This window comes from Procambarus clarkii, chromosome 83, assembly GCF_040958095.1.
Source record: "Procambarus clarkii isolate CNS0578487 chromosome 83, FALCON_Pclarkii_2.0, whole genome shotgun sequence".
Classification (NCBI taxonomy): domain Eukaryota; kingdom Metazoa; phylum Arthropoda; class Malacostraca; order Decapoda; family Cambaridae; genus Procambarus; species Procambarus clarkii.
This window is the reverse complement of record NC_091232.1, coordinates 85,952-110,000: the sequence shown is the minus strand read 5'-3', so window position 1 is coordinate 110,000 and position 24,049 is coordinate 85,952. Positions and strand designations below refer to the sequence as shown.

Here is a 24,049-nt window from a genome sequence, read left to right as displayed (position 1 = left end):
CCACCACCACCACCACCATCGTTCGCATTGCGGCCTGGGCTACTTGGGATGCCGGGCACGAGCCTCACTAGGGCCGCCCGGCTCGATACTAGGCGAGGGGGCCGCCTCCAACACCAACACTGAAGTGGGGGAGATTCTCCAACACCAGAGCTGGGGAGGAATGACAGCAGTACACGAGGGAGGAAAAGATAAGTAAGAAACTCCAACACCTGAGAGAGAGAGAGAGGAGAGAGGAGAGAGAGAGAGAGGTGGGGGAAAGGGAGGGAACGAAACAAAGAAGGAATCATTGAAGGAAGAACAATGACAAGTACAGATTGGCACCACGGAAGATAAACAACGGATGATGAACAGAGAAGCAGAACACTAATAAATATGTGAACAAGACGACCACTAAGAGGTGAAGAAACACACAAAAATGAACGTTGGACTGGCGAAGAGGCAATAACATATTAAATTAAATGTTTAGAATCATGGAAGGAAGGATGCAGGGAGGGAGAGGGGTTGTGAGGGAGGAAGAGAGAGAAGGAAGGAGGGGGAGATTGAGAAGAAGGGAGAGGGAGGTTGAGGTTGACCTCAACCTCCCTCTCCCTACATGATTACCATGAGAGAATGATGTATACATATAGGGAGTACCACTTCTGGTTGTAGGGACCCTCAGCCTTAAAGAAGAGGATATGCAGCACCTGGTAGAGCCTTGTTGGGTTCTTCCTTATATATTGGTAATTATCATTTATGTGAAACTTTATTACACAAAATGGATTACAACATGTTACATGGTACAAATTTGTCACAAGCTGTCGAGTTCCTCCAGCTCCTCAGATAGGGGTCAGGACTCATGAATGCAGTGTGTACATTCCCTTCTGTATCACAACGCTGAGGCATTGAACAAGGAAGCTGCCAGCTCTAGGGTCTCTGGGTTTATTTTTCGATTAGCTTAGAACGAAGATCCTTCAAAAACTAGTGGCACTTTTATCCCAGGCAACAAGTGCTCTGATGCAATGCAGACAAAATTGTAATGGTGATCCAGATCTATGTATTTACAAGAGCTAGCTGACTCCTTGTGGGTGGCAGCACCACCCGGATGCGCAAACCAGAAGTCAGTGTAGGTGTTAGACAAGGTTGATATGCACGTGTAGTCCCACAACAACAGCCTACTGTTCTTCCTGGAGTTCACTGTCATCCTGTTTGGGCGACCAACAGGCTCCTAAGAGTTACGGGGCATTAGGATTAGGTTACGGGGCGCGTCCTCTGCTGGACAATCAGCTGTGGTTGAGGCTAATGTTAATGTCATTAGCTTCACTATGCCTTGAGTGCCATCCCCCTGTGCTGAGGCAGAGCAAGCCATGCTGGTAGTACCTGTCAGACACAGTCTCATGGCAAATACACCTATATTCGGTGTGGATTGGGGCAGCTTCCGCTACACATAAGGGGCATAACTGGCCGACCCCTCACAGTGTTCAAGAGAGAACTGGATAAGCACCTCCAAAGGATACCTGATCAACCAGGCTGTGACTCATACGTCAGGCTGCGAGCAGCCGCGTCCAACAGCCTGGTTGATCAGTCCAACAACCAGGAGGCCTGGTCGACGACCGGGCCGCGGGGACGCTAAGCCCCGGAAGCACCTCAAGGTAACCTCAAGGTAAGGTACTAATAGAAATCGCCTGCATGAAGAGCTGCTACTGCTGTGAGGCGAGTCATATCCCATGGTGGTGGTGTAGCATCTAGGCACACTTCAGCTGTTTAATCTACAATGGGGCCCTCTCAGCTGGATTACTTGCAGCTGGTGGAAGTAGTGCTGGAGCCACAAGAAAGACCCACTTAATGGCGCAGTGTATAAAACTGCGATCATGGAATCCCTGCCAGTTGGGGTAGATAATAAATGTATAAATCAACTGTATAAATCTCTGGTGCGCCCCCATTTGGATGACTGTATCCAAGCATGGAAACCCCATTTCCAGAAGGACATAGCCTCTCTAGAGAAGGTGCAACACCGGGCAACAAAAGTCATTCCAGAGCTAAGTCATCTCCCATATCAGGAACGCTTGAAGGCCACAGGGCTATCAACACTACAAACTAGGCATGACAGGGCTGACCTCATTGAAACTTTTAAAATACTGAGCAAGTTAGAAGATGTTGATTCAGATATTTTTTCAGAAGGTCGGATGGAACACAAACAAGGTTTTAAGCTCAACAAGCCACAATGTAGGACTGAGAACAGGAGATGCTTTTTCACCCACAGGATTATTAACCCATGGAACTGCCTACCCGCCGAAGCCGTAACTGCCAAAACTGTTGTTTTAAAATATACCTAGAAAAGATCATCAAGGCAAAGGGGGGAACCTTCGACAAGCCGCCGGCTTCCTGTCCTCATCGAGGCCACTAGGGTTAGTGGCTCTCAGGTAAATCAAGTAATCCAGGAGGATTTCCTTCAACAGTATGTCAAGACAGAAAGGCTGGAAATCACTGGAAATCACTATTAGTGATTTCAATAAGCTGTTGTAGTCACCTAGCTTGAGGCTGGTCCTAACAAGGACCTTATCGACGGCCTAAGGTCCAAGAGGCGCTCCTAGGAGTGTGCTGTCTTCAGGTTTGGTTATATGGATATCAGGCAAAGCATCATTTATTGATCTATAGTGCGCTGGTTGCAAGAGGTTATTTCACACTTAAAAAGAGTTCAAGGTGAGGCCTAGATTTGTTCTTCTTGCTCCTGAATTATTAGTATGGACTTCAGGAGGAAGTCTGAGGAACCAGCTATAGGGTATCATCTTCCAAGAACCAGATGATGGTTCAGGCTTTCTGTTCAGACTTTCCGCGACTTCTGTAAAGCATACGAATTTGTTTATTTTAATTTTGTTTGGAAAGTTCTAAAAAACTAAAAAATTTATCGAATCATGCCTATAGAAAGAATATTATATATGTCCTTATTTTATGTCTTTATCAATTCACATATTCTGAGGCTTTATTCATTTATTTATTTATGTATATACAAGGTACATTGGGTTTATAAGAATACATACCATTGATATTTTTCCATTCTTATAAAGCCACTAACACGCACAGAGTTTCGGGCAGGTCTTTAATCTAACAGATAATTTTAAGTAGGTAATTTCTAGCAAAATAATTAAGATTATTTAGATTTAGATTTAAACAGCAAATAATACAACTCTTCCCTGTACAGGTGGAAATGACCGGAAGCAGTGTCTTCGACTACATCCACCAACAAGACCATCAGGAACTAGCAGACCAGTTAGGTCTGACCCTCGCCACAGGTCAGCCCTTGCCCTCCCCTTCTTCCCTAGGGTCAGAGGAAGGGGCGACAGGGTCACAGGGCACTATGAACCCTGACGGTAAGCTCCCATGTAAGTACACTAACCGTAATAACAACAGCACTCACTTGTCGAGGTGGCGGGATCACAGAAAACTGAAAACAGGTGATGGGTAACTATAGAGAACAGCCCAGTACCTCGCTATAGGGTACTTGTATTGTGACAGGTTTCAATTAATTATTGTCATGTTTGCGCGCCCTCGTGTGTGTGTGTGTGTGTGTGTGTGTGTGTGTGTGTGTGTGTGTGTGTGTGTGTGTGTGTGTGTGTGTGTGTGTGTGTGTCTGTCTGTGATTGTCTGTCTGTCACATGTTTTAATTTACATCAAATTTAATTATTAAGAAGTCAAGCTGTTCCAAATCATTTGTCCGTCCCCAATACCTGTTTACTGATTTCTGGAATTTGGTATTTAAGTTATAAGTATTTTGTTACTAAAATGGCTACTAAAATATTAATCTTTTGTTATATGTTATATGATCTATTCATCTGGTAGTACTGAAAAAAAATAAAAGGGCAGTCCCAATGGGTCGTCGTTTCCAAGAGTAATGTTAAATCACCATTGTTTCCTCCATGTTGATATAGCGTTAACACCCGACCCATTGTGCCCACTGGGGGGTATATAAATTATTATATAGCCAGCCTATAGTGAGTGTCGGCAGGTGTATACGGTTGCTGTCAATCGTGCAAGAAAATTGTGTGCCTGTTTGTTCATTTCTCTTGCAATATCTGCAGTCATGATGATATACGTTCATTGTTGCATCGAGATACTGTTCATAAGCTTGTATCATCCAGTGGGCATAGTATCCATGACTAACGTAAGTCAACGTGGAATTAAGATTACGTTTGGATATTGTTCCCACTGGGTAATTTGGTAGCTCGTAGAGTAAGTGGATGGCATGTGGTCGTTACTGTATTGTTTGCTTGCCATGTTTACTGCCTTATTTAATCAAAACTTGATGTTGTAAAATATATATATCGTGGTTCTTGTAAACATTTTTTTGCATTTGTGTCTTAAATGGAGCATAATTTGATTCTGCGATAAGTGCATGTGAGTGTATTCTCGTATATAGGCATCGGAAGATGGTTTGTATAGTCACTTATAGCATGCATAATGCTAAAATTGTTTTAGTGCACATTAAAAAAGTTTCTGTCGGAAGGCAATTATTTGGATACTTTCTTCATGTTCCTTCCATGCAAGTTCTTAATAGCTAAAAAAAAAGAATTCGGGGGAAAACCGACAAAAATCAGGGCTCGGAGTGTATATAATTTACTATTTAATATGAAAAGCACCTTTCTTGCCAGGAGATCCATTGCTCTCGTTAAGGCATGTTCGTACCTTCCCCCCATCCACACAGCCAAATGATGGTGTTGTAGCATTGCATGAACATTGATCCTACGTGGATTTCATGTAGATTTAACGTTACTGGAGCATATTTTTGCCCGCTGAGTTAATTGTGGTTATGTTTGGAGAGTGAGGACAGGTCGGCGCTCTTCACTAGCACTGCCGATATATGAACAAATCCACAAGGGCCGTGACGAGGATTTGTTCATTTGATGCATCAAGTTAGTGTGATCTCTGTGTGTGACTGCCGATATATGTTTTGAAGCGACCCTGCCAGAGGGGACTGATGTTAGGGAGTCACTGAAGAATACTCAGACCCAGAGTGACCTTTAAAAATTGAACGTTTGAAAAGATTCCTGCTGTTGTAGCACTGACTGTCGCCCTGCCTTGACTGAGGCTGATCCAATCAATGGGATCAGTCGGGGCTTGTATTTAGGAATAATCAAATGGGTTAGCGCAGTTGGTTTACAGCTAATTAGACTCGAGTTTGATTCTCTGGCAGAGCGAGACGTTTTTTTGGCATGTCTTTTGCTCACGTAGTAGTAAGCATTTAGTACATTGGTATAGGTGACTGTTGTGGGTCGCATCGTGGCGAAGGCCAGTTGTGGGCCAAGGTGGACCTCGATGAACCTATAACGAGCTTACTGACACCCCCAATAATGCTAAATCAAATATTCCTGAAACTCTTGTAGATTTTTTTCCGCATACATTTTCAAGATTACAATTAATTTCTGCTTCCTAAAATTCTCATAAACTGCCCTTGATGAATGCCTGATTTTCGTTTAAATACTTTATATAATTTTTCTCGAATGTATTAATAGATATTAGTTTATCAACGAAACCTGAGAGCTCTTTTCAGTCTTTCATGCCTTGTCCTACAAGCTGTTCGTAATTAGTGGCTTGATACTACTTCCTCAGGATGCAACTCTACAACTAGGAAACGTGCCCAATCATTTCTGTCCCCCCGGGGTCTTGGGGTCCCCGATTGTAAGAAGAGAAGATGGTAATCAAGTATTATCTCTGTGCAATCACGTATACTAATGTAAACTCACTATTATCAGAATTAACTACGTCCTCAGCTCATAATCTAGGGACCCGGGTTCAATCCCCTGGTGGGACAGAAACGGTTGGGCACGTTTCCTTTTACCTGGTGCCTTTATTTACCTAAGAAGGAAAATAGGGATTCGGGAACTAGAAGTTGCTTTAGGGTGCACCCTCAGGAACAGGCAGTAGCTGGCTTCCTGTCCCTAATAACGGCCTCATCTCTCTAAAGTAAACTATGCACAATATGTTGATAGTGAATAAAGGTAATGTTGACGTGAAATTATAGGCCTGAGATAATTTGGGTGCTAGTAATGGTAGAGAATTAGTAAACATTATGTTGTGTCAGTCCCTGATGGTCCAAGTGATTGCATATTCTCACCGATCCTTCACTCCGTCCTCACATCCCAGCCCCTATCCGGCTCTCATATCCCAGCTCTCATCTGGCTCTCACATCCCAGTACCCACCCAGCTCTCATATCCCAGCTCCTATCTGGCTCTCACATCCTAGTACCCACCCAGCTCTCATATCCCAGCTCCTATCTGGCTCTCACATCCTAGTACCCACCCAGCTCTCATATCCCATATCCCATCTCCCATATCCCATATCCCATCTGGCTCTCACATCCCAGTACCCACCCAGCTCTCATATCCCATCTCCCATCTGGCTCTCACATCCCAGTACCCACCCAGCTCTCATATTCCAGCTCCCATCTGACTTTCACATCCCAGCTCCCATCCGGCTGTCACATCCCTTCAAGGAGCTGCATACTCACACTTTATTTTACGGGCCGTCTGCAAGGGGACTGCAGACGGCCTGTAAAATAAAGATACCATTAATAAACCCTAAGAATTTGTTTACTTTGCACTGTTTTAGTGCAGTTATGGGTACAGAAATCTTGATATTTAGTTTATGATATGTTTTGTCAGAGGACAGGAAGCCTGTGTATGTATATCTTAGTCTTGTATCGAGGTCCACCCCCACCTTCCCCCTTAGGTGCAATTATTGACCTTACCCAGGATGCAACCCCACAACAGTTGCCCAACTTCTGGGCACCAGTTTACTGCATGGTGAATAGTGATATCGCGTGAAAGGAAATGTGCCCAACCGTTTCTGTCCCGCTCGGGAATCAAACCCAGGATCCGCAATTGCACATTAAGGCTGTAGCCACTGCACAACTGATTTCACACAAGCCCTCAAGTTACAGGGTTTATTCTTACACTGAACTATGCATGGCATTCTTAGTTTTATAGGTTTGAGTCTTTAAGAAAATGAAAATTATAGTCTACAGTGGAAATAAGGTAGTGTTGTGCAATAAATTATTGCAGTTATGTGTTTGGACATGTTCTGCATCCTTAGGTTAAGCATTGACTTTTAAATGTTGCTTGATTCTAATATTAACTTAATTTCTTTCCCCTCTGCCTGGTGTTGATAGTGGCGACCTGTATGGCCCTCAACAATAATTCACCGTTCAAGGGCTATGACCGTGCCTTTTGCATTCGCATGAAGTCCACACTTACTAAGAGAGGATGCCACTTTAAGTCTTCAGGTTACAGGGTAAGATCTGGTCATATCAATCTCTTATTTCATATCTGTGTACACTATCCTACTGTGACTCAAATTACTATAATTATTACAGGATGATAAAGGAATAATTGTTTAATAGTTTAATAATTGTTTAATTGGAAGTACTGTACTGTATTGACATTTGCAGTGATAGTTGACCTATATGCATGAATGGAATAGTAGATTACCTAATGAATAATGTATACATACAGTATAATGAAAGCACAGGTTCAATTCCATTGTACAACCTCAATATTTATTTATGTATGTAGATCCCTCCATAATTTTCTACATATGACACTGACAATTTCTAATTATGAGATTATTTGTTCAGGTTGTGTTGATCTTGGGACACATACGCCCCCAGTACGTTTTCAGTCACTCGCGCAAGAACCCTCCACAACTGATGGGTCTGGTAGCCCTGGCCATTGCTCTCCCCCCACCTTCAGTTCACGAAGTGCGGCTCGAGTCTGATATGTTTGTTACCCGGATAACTTTTGACTTCAGAATAGCACACTGTGAACCAAAGTAAGTTATATAGTCATATACAGTATAATTGTTTATGGTTATTTGTTAGTTAGTTTAGTTCATTTATTATACACCCCATACCCATCCTGTGGGCAGTACTGTAGTGGAAAGGGTTACAGAGGCACATAATCGGCTCAGGGAATGAACTCCAAAATTCATTTAGCTAAGCAAGTTAGTTTTGATCAACTAGTTACAAAATTCAATGCACATTGTCACATTAACAATGAGCTCAAGACCGACCACAAGTTCAGTCTCTAATGTTAAGCAACTGACATGTGGGAAGAGCTATAACTGGTATGTTTATCCTGCACACAACCCCTTAACCAGTGGACTGCACTGGAATGTAAAGAAAACCACTATTTCTTCATTAACACAAGAAGTTTATTGTAGAATCTACTTTCCATTGAAACCTTAAATGCTAAGACAATTCTCAACGTCAAAAATGGCTACAGGGTCCGGGTAGTAGAGTTGGGTTCATTCTTGAATCACAATCGAGAATTCTGGGTTCGAATTCTGGGCAGGACAGAAATGGTTGGGCACATTTCCTATCAACTAATGTACCTGTTCACCTAGTAGTAAATAGGTACCCCAGGGGTTATTCAGCTTTTTGTGGGGTTCTATCCTGGGGAGGGTCAGTAATTTGACTTTGAGGGAGGCCTCAATGTAAGCCTAACATGTATTATATGTAGAACCTGGTTGCCTGTCCCTCAACACAATGAATTATTGAAGCAAAATTTTAAAAATCTTCAAGAAAAATGTGGGGGAACTTTGATTAGTCTGCAGCTTTTTCTTTCCCCCTCTATGTTACAGGAGATAGTGCCCCAGCTCAAAAATAAAATAGAATCACTTTTTTCCTTATACAATTTAGCATGGCTATAACTGGTAACTTTATTACAAAAATACCTTTCACTAGATATTACTAACTAAAACATTTCTTCTCAGAGTTGCAGACTTGTTAGACTACACAGCAGATGAGCTCCAAGGTCGATCATTGTATTCCCTATGTCACGGTCAAGATGTTGAAAAGCTACGCAAGACTCATGTTGACTGTGAGTATACATGTTGATAATTATACAGTTTTTTAGTCTTTCAGAATGTAAAGTAGTTATCATGGCAGTGAGGTATTGTGTGGGAGGTAATACCAGCTACAATACTAGGCCTTGTCTTTTAATGACAGTTCTGTTCTCATTTCAATGGCAACATTATTTTATATTCTGTTGTTACTGTGGCTACATTTTGTTATGTTCTCTTGTTACAAGGACCACATCATTGTATGTTGTTACAATGATGACATCATTTTATGTTCTCTTATTACAGTGGGTACAATATTTCAGTGGCCACATCATTTTAAGTTTTCCACATTATCCACCTTTTTATTGTCATATCATTCAGTATTTTTTTCTTGTCTCCTTTCCTTCTTGCTTTTATCTTGGCATACCTGTCTCTTCCTTTCTAGTCTCTTATTTGCCTACTTGTCAAGGCATTTAATTTTATCCAACATTCTTAATTCTTGGGGAAAACATGTAGAGACATCTATATTTATAAGATAAATTAAGTGGTTTCTGTTAATTTGTAGATGGTCAACAAGTAGTGAGTGCCCCACTTGTAAGATAACCAAGCTAACAATTAAAATTTTATGGTAAATATTTGTCCTTTTTTATGTGTGTAGAAGAGATTCTTCCCAGAGCTTCTTACACCGGCATGAGAAGCTTTATTTAAATAATAAACTACACATAACCACAGTATTTAACCTTTCAGAGTTTAGTTAATCTTTGTCCTTAGTTGACCAATCAGATACAGTTACCAAGTTCAACATCATCTCATGAGTAAACACAATCCTTGCCAAAAAAATCCTTCCTGCCTTTGATTTACATATCACCAATCCCTCAGCTATAATCTGCCAGTAATTTAAAGTTGTACAGCAAGTCAGAGCTGTTATACAAATGGCCAACTTATGACTTAAAAAAAAATTAAGGGGTTACAGATTGCAACTTAAAATGTACAGATCTCTGGTGCACCCTCAACTGGACTACTGCATTCAAGTATGGAAATCTCGTTTTCGAGAGGATATAGCTGCTTTGGTAAAAGTTCACGCAGAGCTATAAAAATAACCCAGAACTAAGTCAGCTTGTTTAAATTTGTTGCATACGTCAACAACCCTGTTTCCAAACCAGTATTCACCCAGGTCTATCCTAACTCTAAGCTTATCTAATTTATATACATTGTTTCGAGTACTATTCTGTGTTATATTAAAATATTAATTATATTCCCTTTTGTTATACCCTTTCATGCATATATTCGTTTACATACTGTACTTCATTAGGTTCACAATAGCACTAATATTACTTTATCTATAAATAAGCCAACTTTGTGCCTTGGATACATGTATTTTAAGTTTAAGTAAGTGCATTAAGATCAAATACATTCCAAATAAATAGAGTAGCTTAAGCTATTTCTACGCTCTATATATGCATTACCACTGTATTTTGTATTTTACACTTGCAAAACTAATGTATATTGTATTTTACACATGCAAAACTACTGGATATTGTATTTTACACATGCAAAACTATTGGATATTGTATTTTACACATGCAAAAGTACTGCATATTGTATTTCTGTGAATAAATGCCAAGTATTGTCATGTTTCACAATTTATAACCAAGTGAAATGTTTGTAATATATTTGCAAGTTATATTTTCTTTGTTATATTTTCAGTGATCCAGAAAGGCCAAGTTATGAGTCCGTACTTCAGATTGTTAAATAAGACCGGGGGATACACCTGGATGCAAACGTGTGCGACTGTGGTCATAAACAACAAAAATGGCGACGAACAAAATATCATCTGTGTTAATTACGTCATAAGGTAGTAATGTTTTTATTCGCCATTGAATCGTGTCATGGTTCACACCATTAAATAATGTTTTGGCTCACACCATAAAATAATGTTACGGTTCAATATGTAGTTTTTCTTAAGTAAGATTCTTAAAAACTGTTCTAAATATTTTGAGTGGAGGATTAATTTCCACATAATGCAGTACCGTAATCATTATTATTATTTCAGAACTAGAACTGTTAATTTAAACTTGTGTCACAGTTTGTATACATTATTTGACCAGTTTTAAATACTGTGCTGTAATGTGTTCCTTAATCAGGTAAATGTAACTGGCCCAGTTTTGATCTAGTTACAAATATTGTACCGTTCTATATGCAAGTGAGCCAGTATTAAACACTGAGGTAATGTAATACAGTAACTATGAATTTAAAGGAATTTTCATAAACTTGGCAAAATGTATACTGTATTTACTGAGAAAAGCAGTAGGAACCATTAGGAGGATTCGAACCTGCACACTGGGTACTCCCAAGCACACGCCTTAGACCACTAGACCATAACATGCTAAAAGCAATGCAACCTGGTATTCAACTGAATCCTCTAGGGGGTCCTGAGGGTTTCATACATTGCCCACATGTCCTCTGGTTGTGGTACTATATAGAAGTTTGAAACCATGATATGCTAAGGCATGGATGAAATTCAATCCAAAGTCATAAAGAAACTGATAGAGGAACTATGCCTATTTCTGAAACTTTTTTTTTTTTTTCAGAAAATCTTTGGGCTAAGGGATAGTTCCCCTAGCCGTATAAAAAATATGCAAATGTCACTGCTATTTTCAAAAATGGTAGTCAGAGCTCGACAAAAATCTATTGTCCGATCAGCTTGACATCACACATCTGCAAGTTCATGGAGAGAATCTTTCACCATCACACAGTGAACGATCTTGTAAAACTGATGTAACATGGGTTTGTTAAAAATAGATCCTGCATTATAAAACTGCTCACATTTTTCGAAATGGAAACCAGCTACTCAAAGGACTTCTGGTGGGTGTAGTATACATGGATTTTGCTAAAGCCTATAATAAGGTACTACATGAAAGACTTGCAAGGAAGTTAGAGGAACATGGAATAAATGGTAGAATACTGGAATGGATAAAACGATGGTAAAAACATAGAAAACTGGGTCATCAAGCATACCTTTAACTTTAAGGAAAAGAAGGTAGTGATTCAAAAGTATAAATATCTGGTACACCTCACTTGGATTATTGTATTCAAGCATGGAGACCTCATCTTCAGATATACATAGCTGCTTTAGAGAAATTACAACACAGGGCAAGAAAAATAATTCTAGAACTGTCAACTCTTGTATCAGGAATGGTTGAGGGCCACAGGGTTAACAACACTGCAAACCAGGCATGGCAGGGCAGATCTCATTGAAACTTTTAATACTGAACAATTTGGGGGATGTTATTCAGACAATTTCTACAAAAGGTTAGATGTAACACAGACAAGGAGCAACAGCTTTCAAGATTAATTCAACACCTGTTCAACACAATGTAGGACTGAAAACAGGAGGGGCTTTTTCACAGGGTTATAAACTCATGGAACTGCCTACTCACCAAAGCTGTAAATGCCAAAACACTGTTGAATTTTAAAATCCATCTAGAAAAAATTCATCAGGGGGAAATGGGGGGGGACCTCTGACAAGCCTCTGTCCTCATAGAGGCCACTGAAGTGTTAATGGCCCTCAAGTATATTCAGGTAAGGCATGGTCTAAGGCGTGTGCTTGGGAGTACCCAGTGTGCAGGTTCAAATTCTCATGGCTCCTACCGATTTTCTCGTTGATGCATCCGATTCATGTGATTTCTTTGTGCACTGTATTTGCTGTGCAGTATATTAAAAACAACACACAAGTTGCATACATTATTTCCCTTTTCTTCATGGTTTGTCATGAACTTTCCAGCAGGGCAGAATATGAGAGCCTAGTCCTCGATCAAACCCAGCTAGACCCAGCCTTGGCCAACATGAAGTCAGATGATTTGGACTACCCAAATTCAACCACACCCGAGCAAACAGGTCAGTGTCAACAGAAACTTATTTCGGATGGTAGTAAACTTTAACTGGCTATCTGTGAAATGACTTTTAGTTGACCTTTATTTCTATAGGAAGTGCTGCTGTCGAGATAACAAAAGGGACAATTGACACGTCTTTAAGTGTTAGATCTTTTGTCCTGGTCACACTCATTCTGAAGTGTCACTTTGCAACCTGTAGTATTCAATGATTGCTGTTTTTTCATTGTCAGGTTTTCTGAATTGCACCTTAATCATTTTTCCCCTCCCCTTTTTTTTTTCCTCTTTTGTATTGCCCTGTAATTTGTTTTTCTGGTGTGTTTCAGTAACAGACACCAATTCATTGTCATCAGTAACATCATAGCCTTCGCCCATTTCTGAGGGGTTCCCGGGTCACGAGGTGGTTGCTCGAGAGTTTGTGCGGGAGCCTGAACTTTGCCATGATGGTTTACCCGCTGGGTCGGGTGTGGCTTCGTCGGCTGTTCTGGTTCCTTCGGGGCCAGCCCTTCCAACTCTCTTGCGATTGTTGGGTTTGGTCTCCGGGGGCTTTACGTCGGTTGCTGTGTCGCCGGCTTCCTCTTCGGGTTTTTCAGGGTTCGGTGCCTTGGCGCCTTCCCGAGCCCTCGCTCGATGTGTACATGGACACATCGTCTCTTGGCTGGGGCTTTGTGACCAGTGCTCACCAGGCCAGCCAGGGATGGTGGGGTATGTCCTTCCGTCGGGCTCACAGCATGGTACAGGAGTTCACGGCGGTGTGGATGTCGCTCAGGAGGATTCGAGTCGCTCGCAGATCAACGATCAGGCTCCATTCGGACTGCTTCCCGGTGGTTCATTGTCTGAACTGCGGGGGTTCAATGCTAGGCTCTTTGGGGCTGGTCGCTTCGGGTGACTCATCTGCTGAGTTCCTGGGGTTTGGCTCTCCTGGCGGTTCACATCCGGGGGTGTCCAACGTCCTAGCCGATGGGCTGTCCCAGTTCCTTCCCCTTTCCACGGAATAGACGGTCAATGCCGACTCCTTCAGTTGGCTGTGCCGGACGTTCGGGACTCCAGACGTGGATCTCTTCGCGTCAGCGTGGTCGAGGCGTCTCCCGGTATACGTGGCGCTCTTCCCCGACTGCGAGGCCGTTGGGGTCGACGCCTTCAGGCAGGACTGGGCAAGTTGGGGTTACCTGTACCTCTTTCCCCCGGTTCCGCTGTTGCTTCAGGTCCTGACTCGCTTGGAGACTTACCAAGGTCGAGTTGTCCTTCTGGCTCCTTAGTGGCCAGCCCAGCCTTGGTTTCAGGTGCTGCTTGCTTGGTGTCCGAACCTGAGGGTCTTCCCACGGCTCCACCACTTTCAGCAGATCGGTCCAGCCCTGTACGAGGCTGGTTTGGTCTTCTCCTCGAGTCTTCACATCTGGTGTTTTTGACTCTGGTTTATCATTCCTTGTATGGTGCGCAGGTGGCTTCATTGTTGGTCTCCCACCTGCGTGCTTCGTCTCAGCGGCAGTATGAGGTTTCCTGGCAGTCCTTCCGGTTTTTCCTATCACTGCGTCAGTGTTCTTCAGTCTCTAATAGGGTTGTTCTGTCCTTTCTCTCTTGGTTGCTTTAGGACCATCATCTTATGGCGAATACTGTCGCTTCGTATTGTGCGGCATTGGTGAAGCCGCTTCAGCTTGCTTTCAGTGTTGATGTTACTTCAGCCCCATTTCACAAGTTGTCTCATGCATTGTTTCACCTCCGGCCTGCTCATGCACTGCCTGAACCATCCATGGTCACATTTGTCAAAGGCTTTTGCAAAATCTGTGTAAATTACATCAGCATTTTGTTTGTCTTCCATGGCATCTAATGCCATGTCACAGTGGTCCAGCAATTGTGACAGGTAAGAGCGCCCTGTTCTGAAACCATGTTGTCCGGGGTTATGGAGATGCTGTGATTCCATGTATTTTGTGATCTTACTTTTTAGCACTCTCTCAAAATTTTTTATGATGTGCGATGTTAGTGCTATCGGGACCCCCTTGAAGACTAAAATTTTTAGTCTTCAAGATTTATATATGTAAGTTCATCTTTCCCTTAAAACCTCATAATGTCAATCATTTTTCCTCAGAAGGCAGTTCGAGGGTGGTGGGTGAGGAAACGGGCGGATCCCCAAGGTCCTCCATCAACACTACGGGAGGGGGCTCGGGGGGCACACGCTCCCCCACTGGCCAGTCAGAGCCTATCTCCACGCCACTCCGAGGTACACCCAGTGTTCCCTTAGATGGGGCTCAGATTAAAACGGAGGTAATAACATCGTGATTAACACTTTATTAACAGGGTGGGTGATGGTGCACCCTGCATGAATAGGGTAAATATTTACAATAGATCCCTTGTTTACTGCCAGTCTCAAACACACTCAAAATAAATATATAAAGGTTACCCAGAAAATATTCAAAATGTAGAGACTTCTTGAAAGTAAAGACACGATTATTTAATATCATTTGACAGCATCTTGGAGGTTATTGTTTGAACTCCAGTGCTATATAATTGCCAAGAAGCCAAAATCCATACACAAAAATCCTTTCCTTTACTTTGTATCATGGTATACATAAATTTTAACTGCATGCTTGCTTGCTTGCTTATGTAAGAATGATAAGCCATCATGCAGTGAAATGTTTTACAGTATTTTGTATTAAGTGTGTGTGTGTATTTTGCTAGCAAATTTTGGTGTACTGAGCTACATCATTCAGTAACTACCTCAGTAAAAATGTGTGTTATAATAATAAAAAAATAATAAATTTTTTATATGGCTGCTTAAAATGTGGTGTTGCAATGCTTAATGAAACTGAAATATATTTTCTGACGATTGGACATTTCCTTGAGATATGGCAGAGTTTTATGTCAGAACTTCAAATGTTGCTAAAGAATATTGATGTTTTATATTAAAGCATAATTTTTATAATGTATAAAAAATGCCACCAAAAGTGGTTTACAAGGGTAAAATTGGTTGCATCTTTAAGCCAAGTCTAATATGCCAAGTAGTTGTAAGATTTATTACTAACCCATGCTAATCTTTGCTTGGTGACTACTAATATACTGACAATACTAATTTGACATCTGGCATTTTAGGGATATTTTTCACGGTTTTCTTGTGATATTTTTCAGATTGAAATGTAGCTTGTTTATACAATTACAAACATACAATTAGTTAAAATGCAGAGTCTGACAAAACTTGTGTTGCAGGCCCCTGGCGGCCTATTGACTCCGATGGGGAATGCTGACGTTACAGAGGACTCAGGAGGTGGTTGTGAAGGAGCATCATCCCCTGGTTGTGTTTCTGAGCCGCCAGTTTCAACTCCGGGCACCCCTCATGCTAGAGCCACACCAATGATGACCACCACACCTTTGGAATCATCTCCTGGTGCCACAGTTGTACCACCAACTCGTAGTGACGAAGGTGCGGTGAGGGATTTGGAAGCAGCCATGACACGACACTTGCCAGATGATACTACGGATTTCTCAACAGATGCTCTTTTAAAGAGTGGATGCACCTCCACTGGCATTAGTAGTACAGGGCAGCGCTCCACTATTCAGTGGGTAGGGGGTACAAGTGGACAGCAGAGTTCTTCCTTACCAGCTTCTACTCTTTTAAGACAACTCTATGCCAGTCGTGAGAGTGTTATACGGTCATCTGTTCAACGGTCATATTATTCAGAAATGGGTTCAGCCCTCCCAACTCCACCAGGATCAGAGAGTTATCAAGATGCAATGTTCAGTAAGGGACATGATTTCCCTTATCCTGGAGGTAGCCTTACAGGTTCTGGCTATCCTGATTATCATTCTGCAATGACGCCGCCATCTAGTGTCTCACCTCGTGAAAAAATGGCTGGAGACTGTGGAGACTTGCGAGGAGCATCAGGAACTTACCTAGGTGATGGTGGTGGTATGCCTGCCCAGCCTGTGCCTCTCAAACCACAAGTATACTCCTATGGGTCTTCAGGAGTGCCCTTAGACTCTTCAGCATATTCTGCACCTCTTTCTGACCAAGCTGGACTGTATACTCCTTCCAGTTTTCACCTGTATCATGCAAATGCAGCAAAATCCACATCATCGTATGATAGTCTACGTGCCGGTGGCTCTTGGTATGCACCTTCATCATAGCAATAATAGTTTTCATACTTCTGAATAAATCCCAGGCTTTCCTTGCACAACAGCCTGATGTGTGTATGAACATCTGAAGCAAGGTCTAATCAAATTTAAAAGTTTTGAACTGTACTCTGATTAAAAAAAAAAGTTTTTGGCCTGTGTATGTAGTGAAAATATTTTTTACCGCACATGCAGTCTCCAGTGATTATGTAGTGATCAGTGACACTTACTCCGAACAGTATTTAATAAGCGGTATGCATGTAGGCTACTAGTGCGTCAACAATACAGTACCTAACATTTAAATAACCTATTCAGTATCAGATCACATTTTTACAGTGTGGTCCAAAGGAGTGTGTTTTTTACTGCTCTGTTTGTCTGTCTTCCATGGGCTCCCCTGGATACATATCGCTGTTTTTTCTTGTCTAGCCAGGCTGTAAGAATAAACTGATACCAGTGATTCATTTGGAGGTGAAACAAGCTCATGGGAATGAGTTTAAACATATCCATATGTCTGAATCAGTCTAAAGTAGGTAGGGCCTAAGGAATTTTTCAGTCATTCCTCTTAGAGTAATATATTGTACTATTTTAAGGATAATTATAACATTTTATCATATTCGTCACATTATCTGACCCACAAAATTTGTTTGACTCTGAATATTAAGAGTAAATTTTCAGACATAAATAAATTAAGTAAAATTTAAATTTTCTTACTGAATTGTATAAATTACGAGTGATAGAAAATTAACCTACACAGGCATTTCCTATGGTATGTTCAATTATATATATATATATATATATATATATATATATATATAAAAGAGACCAAGTGGTTAATTACAGTTTCTGTTGATGCTATTGTAATATAAACGTATTCAATGTTCTGTAAATTTTGTCTTGCAGATATTGGAGACACGACAGGCTGATAAGTGCAATGTAAATTACTAAATGTTCACATGCGCTGTAACTTACTAGTGTTAATAAGTTACTGTGTCAGTCCGTGAACAGCAATCTAAGTGACTGTTGAGGTGCAATATTGAGGTTGTCAAGTGAATAGAACATGTGAATATCATTATCATATCGCAAAAGTAATTTAAGCTTTTATGTTCTCGTGTATCCAAGGAAAACTTAACACAATTAAAGAATAATGTAAGATATTGTAAATAATTTACTGGTAAAGACATTCCTTTTTTTTTGTTTTTAATTTATGGTGCTTTGAAAACTTTATTGTGAATTTGCTGCTTCAAACAGCAGACGTTCCACCTTTGAACCTGTATATACCCATTTTTGATCAGTATTTAACTACTTAATGTTTAGTGACTAAGTCCTACATTGCAGACTGTGGTGAAGCAATGACAAATTATGCATCTGAATTTTCTGTGTTATCTCAAGAATGTGTGCTATGAGACATAATTTATCAGAACCTTTAAATAATTTGCATTGTTCCCTTTATTTGGAAGTACCTTACTCACATCTTATTTGAGGTGACAGATGTCTGAGAGTTAAGGGAAACATTAACCCAATTTGACAAAATTTGAAAAATTGCATTATGAGTGTATTAGTACCTTCGTATTTTTTGCTATACATTTTAGTTTAATATAAACATTTTGGTAAGGAAAGTGTGAAAATATGTTATTTGCGAGAGGTCAGGTCAAACAAACTGATGTGTGGTTAAATTTACATTAATGCTGTACATTCCAAAAAAATTAGTGTTAGCTGGTTGGCATGCAAATTTTGATATGGTTTATGCATTTAAAGGCATGATAAAGTTAGTACTGTACAGAACATACTAAAATAATACTCGTATGGCTAATACATGAACATGCAATGTTTTTTACTATAAACATTTTTATGGTCAGTGGAAAATGTGTTTGGCCTCATAGTGTTTATAAGAGAAGTCATGAGGAATGTTTCATCTAGATGGGTGGCCACCTAAGGTCTTGAACATGCAATTTTATTAGTTAAGAATTTGTTGGGGGGGATAACTTATTCATGATGTAAAATTTTTTTTTGAAGATTATCCTCCATTGTTATGTCTGGTGCAAGGTAAAATGGATTACTCTTGTAAAACTTACATCACCAAACTACATTGAAGAAGAAGATTGCTGCAAGGTGGTGCAGTTTTTTAAACTTGATGGCCAAGCACAATTGAAAAAAATAAAGCAATAACGTTCTAGAAAATGAAGACTGGTTTGTCTCATCACAGATGTCTCTCCTTTTCCTCACTAACGTCCTAACCTGTTTATTGTCTTTAGTGGTAGTTTTCATATAAAGAAAACCCCTTTTTCTGCTCATTATTTTTTAGATTAGGGCAAATAGTTTTTATTTATCTGCAGTGTGTTGGTAAGAATGAATGAACGTTTTAGATAAAGTTTAATTTTAAATGAATCATTGATGGTTTTATAGGTTATTAGTTTGATCATCCCCCATTGCTAAACCCTTTAATAACTGTATTTTGTTACCAGATTTTAGAAATGTTAAAAGAAATACTGTATACTTGACTATAAGAGACAAGGAGAAAACTAGTATGTGGCAGGAAGAGATGTGAGGGTTTCATCAGACTATATAATAGTGGCAATATTTTATTAATATGATGTATTTTATTGTTTTAGACGACTTGCTAGAATGAACATATGACTATGAAAAATATTTGTTTTGTAAGCAAAATTTCATATCTAAATATTACTCATTTATTGCTGCTTAAATTGTGCAAGGTAATTATAAGTTTTGGAAAGTAATTTTTTTTTCTTTCCATGAGCATTCTTAGTACTTCTTCATGGGATTTGATGTACATTCCATAATGCACACTACACATAAATTGATACATACGTTGCATTTATATTTCATTCCGAGTACCCATTCCAAGAATGAGCTTATGGTAATTTTATCACTCTGTAAGTTAGTAATATTGTCAGAGACTAATTGTGCACATGATTTACATGGCTGCTAGTAAGACAGCCACGGCATGTGCGCATGCCGTTTGGAACTACGTGTGGTCGTTAGTACAAAATGATGTTGAAATCTTTTTATATGTTGTCAGATATGTGCAGCAATTTAAATTTAAAATGTATCAGTCTGTGCATTTATTTATTTTAAAATTTCCGTCCTTAAATTCAGTAGGCGATATGTGGATATCTCAAGATGCATAAATTTTAACTTTGACTATCCTTAAAGAATTATTATTATTTACAGTCCTTATTTGTTAAAAAACAATCATTGTGTGCTTGCATTATAAGAAAAAACTTTGAAATGCAGATACATTGAAGCTAAATATTAATGTGTTCTGCTCAGGAAATTGTATTATTTCTTATATCTTTTTTTTTTCCCTATTGATTATTACTGCAGGTATTTCACAACTATAAACATATGAACTAGTTATTGTTGCTATTTAAGTTTGTTTCAAATATACTAGCTATGGAATGTATACGTTTTTTGTTTTAAGAGCATTTCAGTGTAACTTTGTACAGTACTGTATTCTGAATACAGCCAAAGTTCAGAATAGATCAAATCGTTTAATTGTACTTGTCGGCATATGTCATCTTATTGTTAATTGGTGCCTGTCAAACACTAGGAACATAGTGGAACCAATTTATTATTTATATTATTACTAAATTATATAATAAACAATTGTATAATTGCTTCTTGAAATATTTTTACTTCAAATTGTGACAGATGCAGCTAGGATATACTTGTTCAGATTGAGAATAGAAATATCTTATTATATCTAATAATGGTTACTTTCTATTTTGAGCAAGATTTTTAAATACAGTACAGTATATGTAATGCAGATATATTGATCTGCATTTCTGCTAATGAGGTTGTGAAAATGTTTGAAAGAAAAAATCTGAGAGACCCATTGAGAGTTGTTGTTGGTATAATGCTGATACTGCACACACAAATAACTAATATATTTCCTGAAATGTTAACTGATATAATGAGGTGATTGGTAATGTATTGTTTTCAGTCTACAGTAGATGCTTGAGGAAGAATGAGTTAAAAAGTATACCTTACAGCACAATTAAAAACACACAAATTACATACACGCACACACTCACTCCAAAACATAGAATTGTGAGAAAGTACTACAATTTTTTTTAGGACTAGTAGATAAATGGGAAGAACTAGATGAACGGGTAGTAGATGCCAGCTCCATCATCTTCAGTTTCAGAAGTAGATATGATAGCAGAAATTTAGGTCAGGAGTCTTTGCATTCAATGACCAGAGGCTGTAAATTTGGTACCAAAAATTTAGGTCAGGAGTCTTTGCATTCAATGACCGGAGGCTGTAAATTTGGTACCAAATAGCTGAAGCTCGATCCTGCAGGCATGGATAAGTACTGTACACACAATTTTAAAAATATAACCCATAAACATGCATGCAAAAACCACATACACACACTGCTGTATCAATGACACTTTCTTCATTCGTAATAACATTATAATTGAGCATTATATATATATATATATATATATATATATATATATATGGACCTACATGAGATATCTCTCCAGTTAATTGATAAGTGATCATATGTTAAGTAGTATCCTGACTTATAATATAGCTCAAGTGATAGGCACAAAATATTTACTTTTTGTGCCTTGGAAAGATCAGATAAAAGACCTGTAGCATTTTACTCCTTGGGAAGATCAGACAAGATACCTTTATATTTTTTATTAACACTTAGCTCAAGTGTCAAGAACCTTTATTGTAAATGGTGTACATATAAATGTTGCTGCTTTAATATATAAAGTTCAACAGCATTCTTGATAACTTGAGTATTTTGGGCTTACAGAAGTTGTTTCATAGCACTGCAGAGTTAACTGAACCCAATATTATTCATGTTGAGTAAAAAGGAACAAAGTCTCAATTGTTAATTTCTTATAACTTATGTTAGTGTATCAACAAGAAGTTTCCAAAAGCCCCTGGTAGTTTTTCTACTTCATTAGTTCTTGCTTTTCCCCACTGAGGATATAATTTTTTGCAATTTCTATTGGTGCTGAATATTGCTGTAAAAGTGAATACATTCCATTACATCTATGAATCCAGTAATAAGTGCTAAAAGAACGTGTGTAGATAAAATTAGGCAACCTTTTTACAACAGAACACAAATGGATGCTTGAGAATATCACTTGGAATGTATTTAAGTGAGTGATATCGAGGACTTGCTAAGGTTACCAAATATATCGGGTAGTTTTAATCACTCCTGTGTTTATTAGCTTGAGGTGAAGAAAACATCACTATCCTTTTGTATAGTTGTTGTAATTAGGATAACTCTAAACATATACATAGTAGTGCAGTGATTAAAAGAAAAAATGGGCATATTATATACAGTAGCAAGTCCACGGTATTTGAGAATGGAGTGAATGATGGCATGTAAATCTAACTTGTGTTATGTTTTGTATAGTTATATATTTCATTCTTTTCTGTTGATCCCATCATGTTTTGTAAAGTATTCCTAGTTCTGCCTCTGGGAAGATGTAAAGAACTGGCATTGCAAAGCTTCGGTATGCAATCAATGTACACATCTTATCACATCCTAGGTGTAAGATCTCTGCACTTGGAAGAAATAAATATGTTGTTACTGTATTCTGAAAAATTTTTGTACTCCTTATAATTCTAAAAAAAATTACACATACTCTCACACACTAATGTTATTTGACAAACCAAAACACACTCAAAACTGTGATTCCATTTAAGTATTATACAACCCGTCATTTCCAGTGGTATTTGACAATATAAATTATGGGGCAGCGTAATTGATCAACCAACAACATGTAACGTGAATTTGTGAGGTCATCAGAGCGTCCAGTACCTAGACAGGGGTGCCAGATTGGGCTACAAGTAGCGAATTGGGCTAATTTTGAGAGCCCCGCGCTCCCAAATTTTCAATTTCGCTACTTTCTACTTTTTGGGCTAATTTAAAAGCAAGATGGGGCTAATTTGGTCTATTAATTAATGTTAAGAAACTCATTGATGATTATTTATGGTCAGATGCAACACAAATAAGCACCCTGCGATAGCAGTCACAGACTAAAGATTTAAATGCGAGCACAACACGCAGTATATCCTCGGTTGGATTAGATTTTTTTGAGATATATATACAAGTTGGTTTGATTTGGGTTGAGTTAGGTTAGTCAAGTTTCAAAATTCAAAATTCCACTACGCCACGGAGCAGTCTCTGTGGTGTAGTGGTAAAGCACGCGCCCGGCTCTTCCCCAGCGCTTTGACCTGCCGGCCAGGAAGGATTGACCGGGCGACGATCCTTAACTGTTCACCTGGCAGAGAATAGGTTGTTTGGCTTGTTTGGCGGGTCGTATTCCCGGGGAAAAAATAGGATTAAGGACTTGCCCGAAATGCTATGCACGCTATAATGTCTTTACAAGAATTTAAGAACTCTTTTTATATATAAATAAGCAAAAAATACAAAAAATCCGCTGACGTATCTTCTTGTGTGCGATGAAACTTGTATCTGGCATAATTAAAATATTAACTTAAATCATTTGTTTGTTGGACAATATATGATATTCAGATCTATAAATTACTTTAGAAAGTCCTATAATGCATATATAAATATTAATTTACACACTCCTGGCGTTATACGCTAGGAATTTCAATATGGTGTTCAAATAATTTTAGGCAGAGGGTCTCTGGGTCGGTTGGACGCTACGGGGTCGTCGACGACGACCCGATCAGTTGTCAGGAAGCAGCGGCGGCGTGAGTATCGTCGTTCCCGTGTAGGTAAGGCTGATCAATTATTTTTGCTATCTGAACAGTTGGGAGGTACGCATGAATATATAGTCTACCTCCACCTACAATCGTTAATGCATTATACATTTGTTCGCTATTATAACATTGAGTTTTTCTGGGGGGAGCCCCGTCGGCTCCCCGGAGCTTTACCGGCTGATATGCTAATGTCAGACTTTGGCATCAGTCATGTGTATGGAGTTCTAGGGCCTACCGGGGACCACGAGCCAGAACCTGGCCCCCTCAGAGAGGCAAGGGGAGCAATGGCCTATAGAAACCCCCGTGTGGTTGGAAGCATTCTATGTCTGCCATCGACCGGGTCAAGCATCCAGAAAGGTAAGCATTCCAAAACAAACCCCTATTCTGGTGAAAATTGCTACCTAAGCCGAACTAGTGGATAGAACTCTTCAACAGAAAACAAGGAAACTAGTATGACGTCATACGTCACCGCGCCGCTGTCTGCGCAGCTCCCCCCTCCCCAGGAGGGGGAAGGGGGAGCCCC

At 39.6% G+C, this 24,049-nt stretch overlaps 1 protein-coding gene across 12 annotated transcripts in view; it reads left to right on the top strand.

Annotated features, from left to right (window-relative positions):
- Window positions 1-22,389, top strand: part of trh (PAS domain-containing protein trachealess) — a 1,432,279-nt gene extending 1,409,890 nt beyond the window's left edge. For 9 of the 12 annotated variants that reach the window (XM_069316255.1, XM_069316259.1, XM_069316254.1 and 6 more), the window contains 8 exons: window positions 3,179-3,359; window positions 7,143-7,264; window positions 7,608-7,801; window positions 8,744-8,850; window positions 10,520-10,667; window positions 12,597-12,709; window positions 14,789-14,964; window positions 15,904-22,389. In XM_069316255.1, coding sequence (XP_069172356.1) covers window positions 3,179-3,359; window positions 7,143-7,264; window positions 7,608-7,801; window positions 8,744-8,850; window positions 10,520-10,667; window positions 12,597-12,709; window positions 14,789-14,964; window positions 15,904-16,821 — 1,959 coding nt within the window. In that variant the 3' untranslated portion in view covers window positions 16,822-22,389. The remainder of the gene's footprint in view (window positions 1-3,178; window positions 3,360-7,142; window positions 7,265-7,607; window positions 7,802-8,743; window positions 8,851-10,519; window positions 10,668-12,596; window positions 12,710-14,788; window positions 14,965-15,903) is intronic. The other 3 variants (XM_069316258.1, XM_069316266.1, XM_069316257.1) reach the window with 2 other exon arrangements.
- Window positions 22,390-24,049: the final 1,660 nt, after the last annotated feature.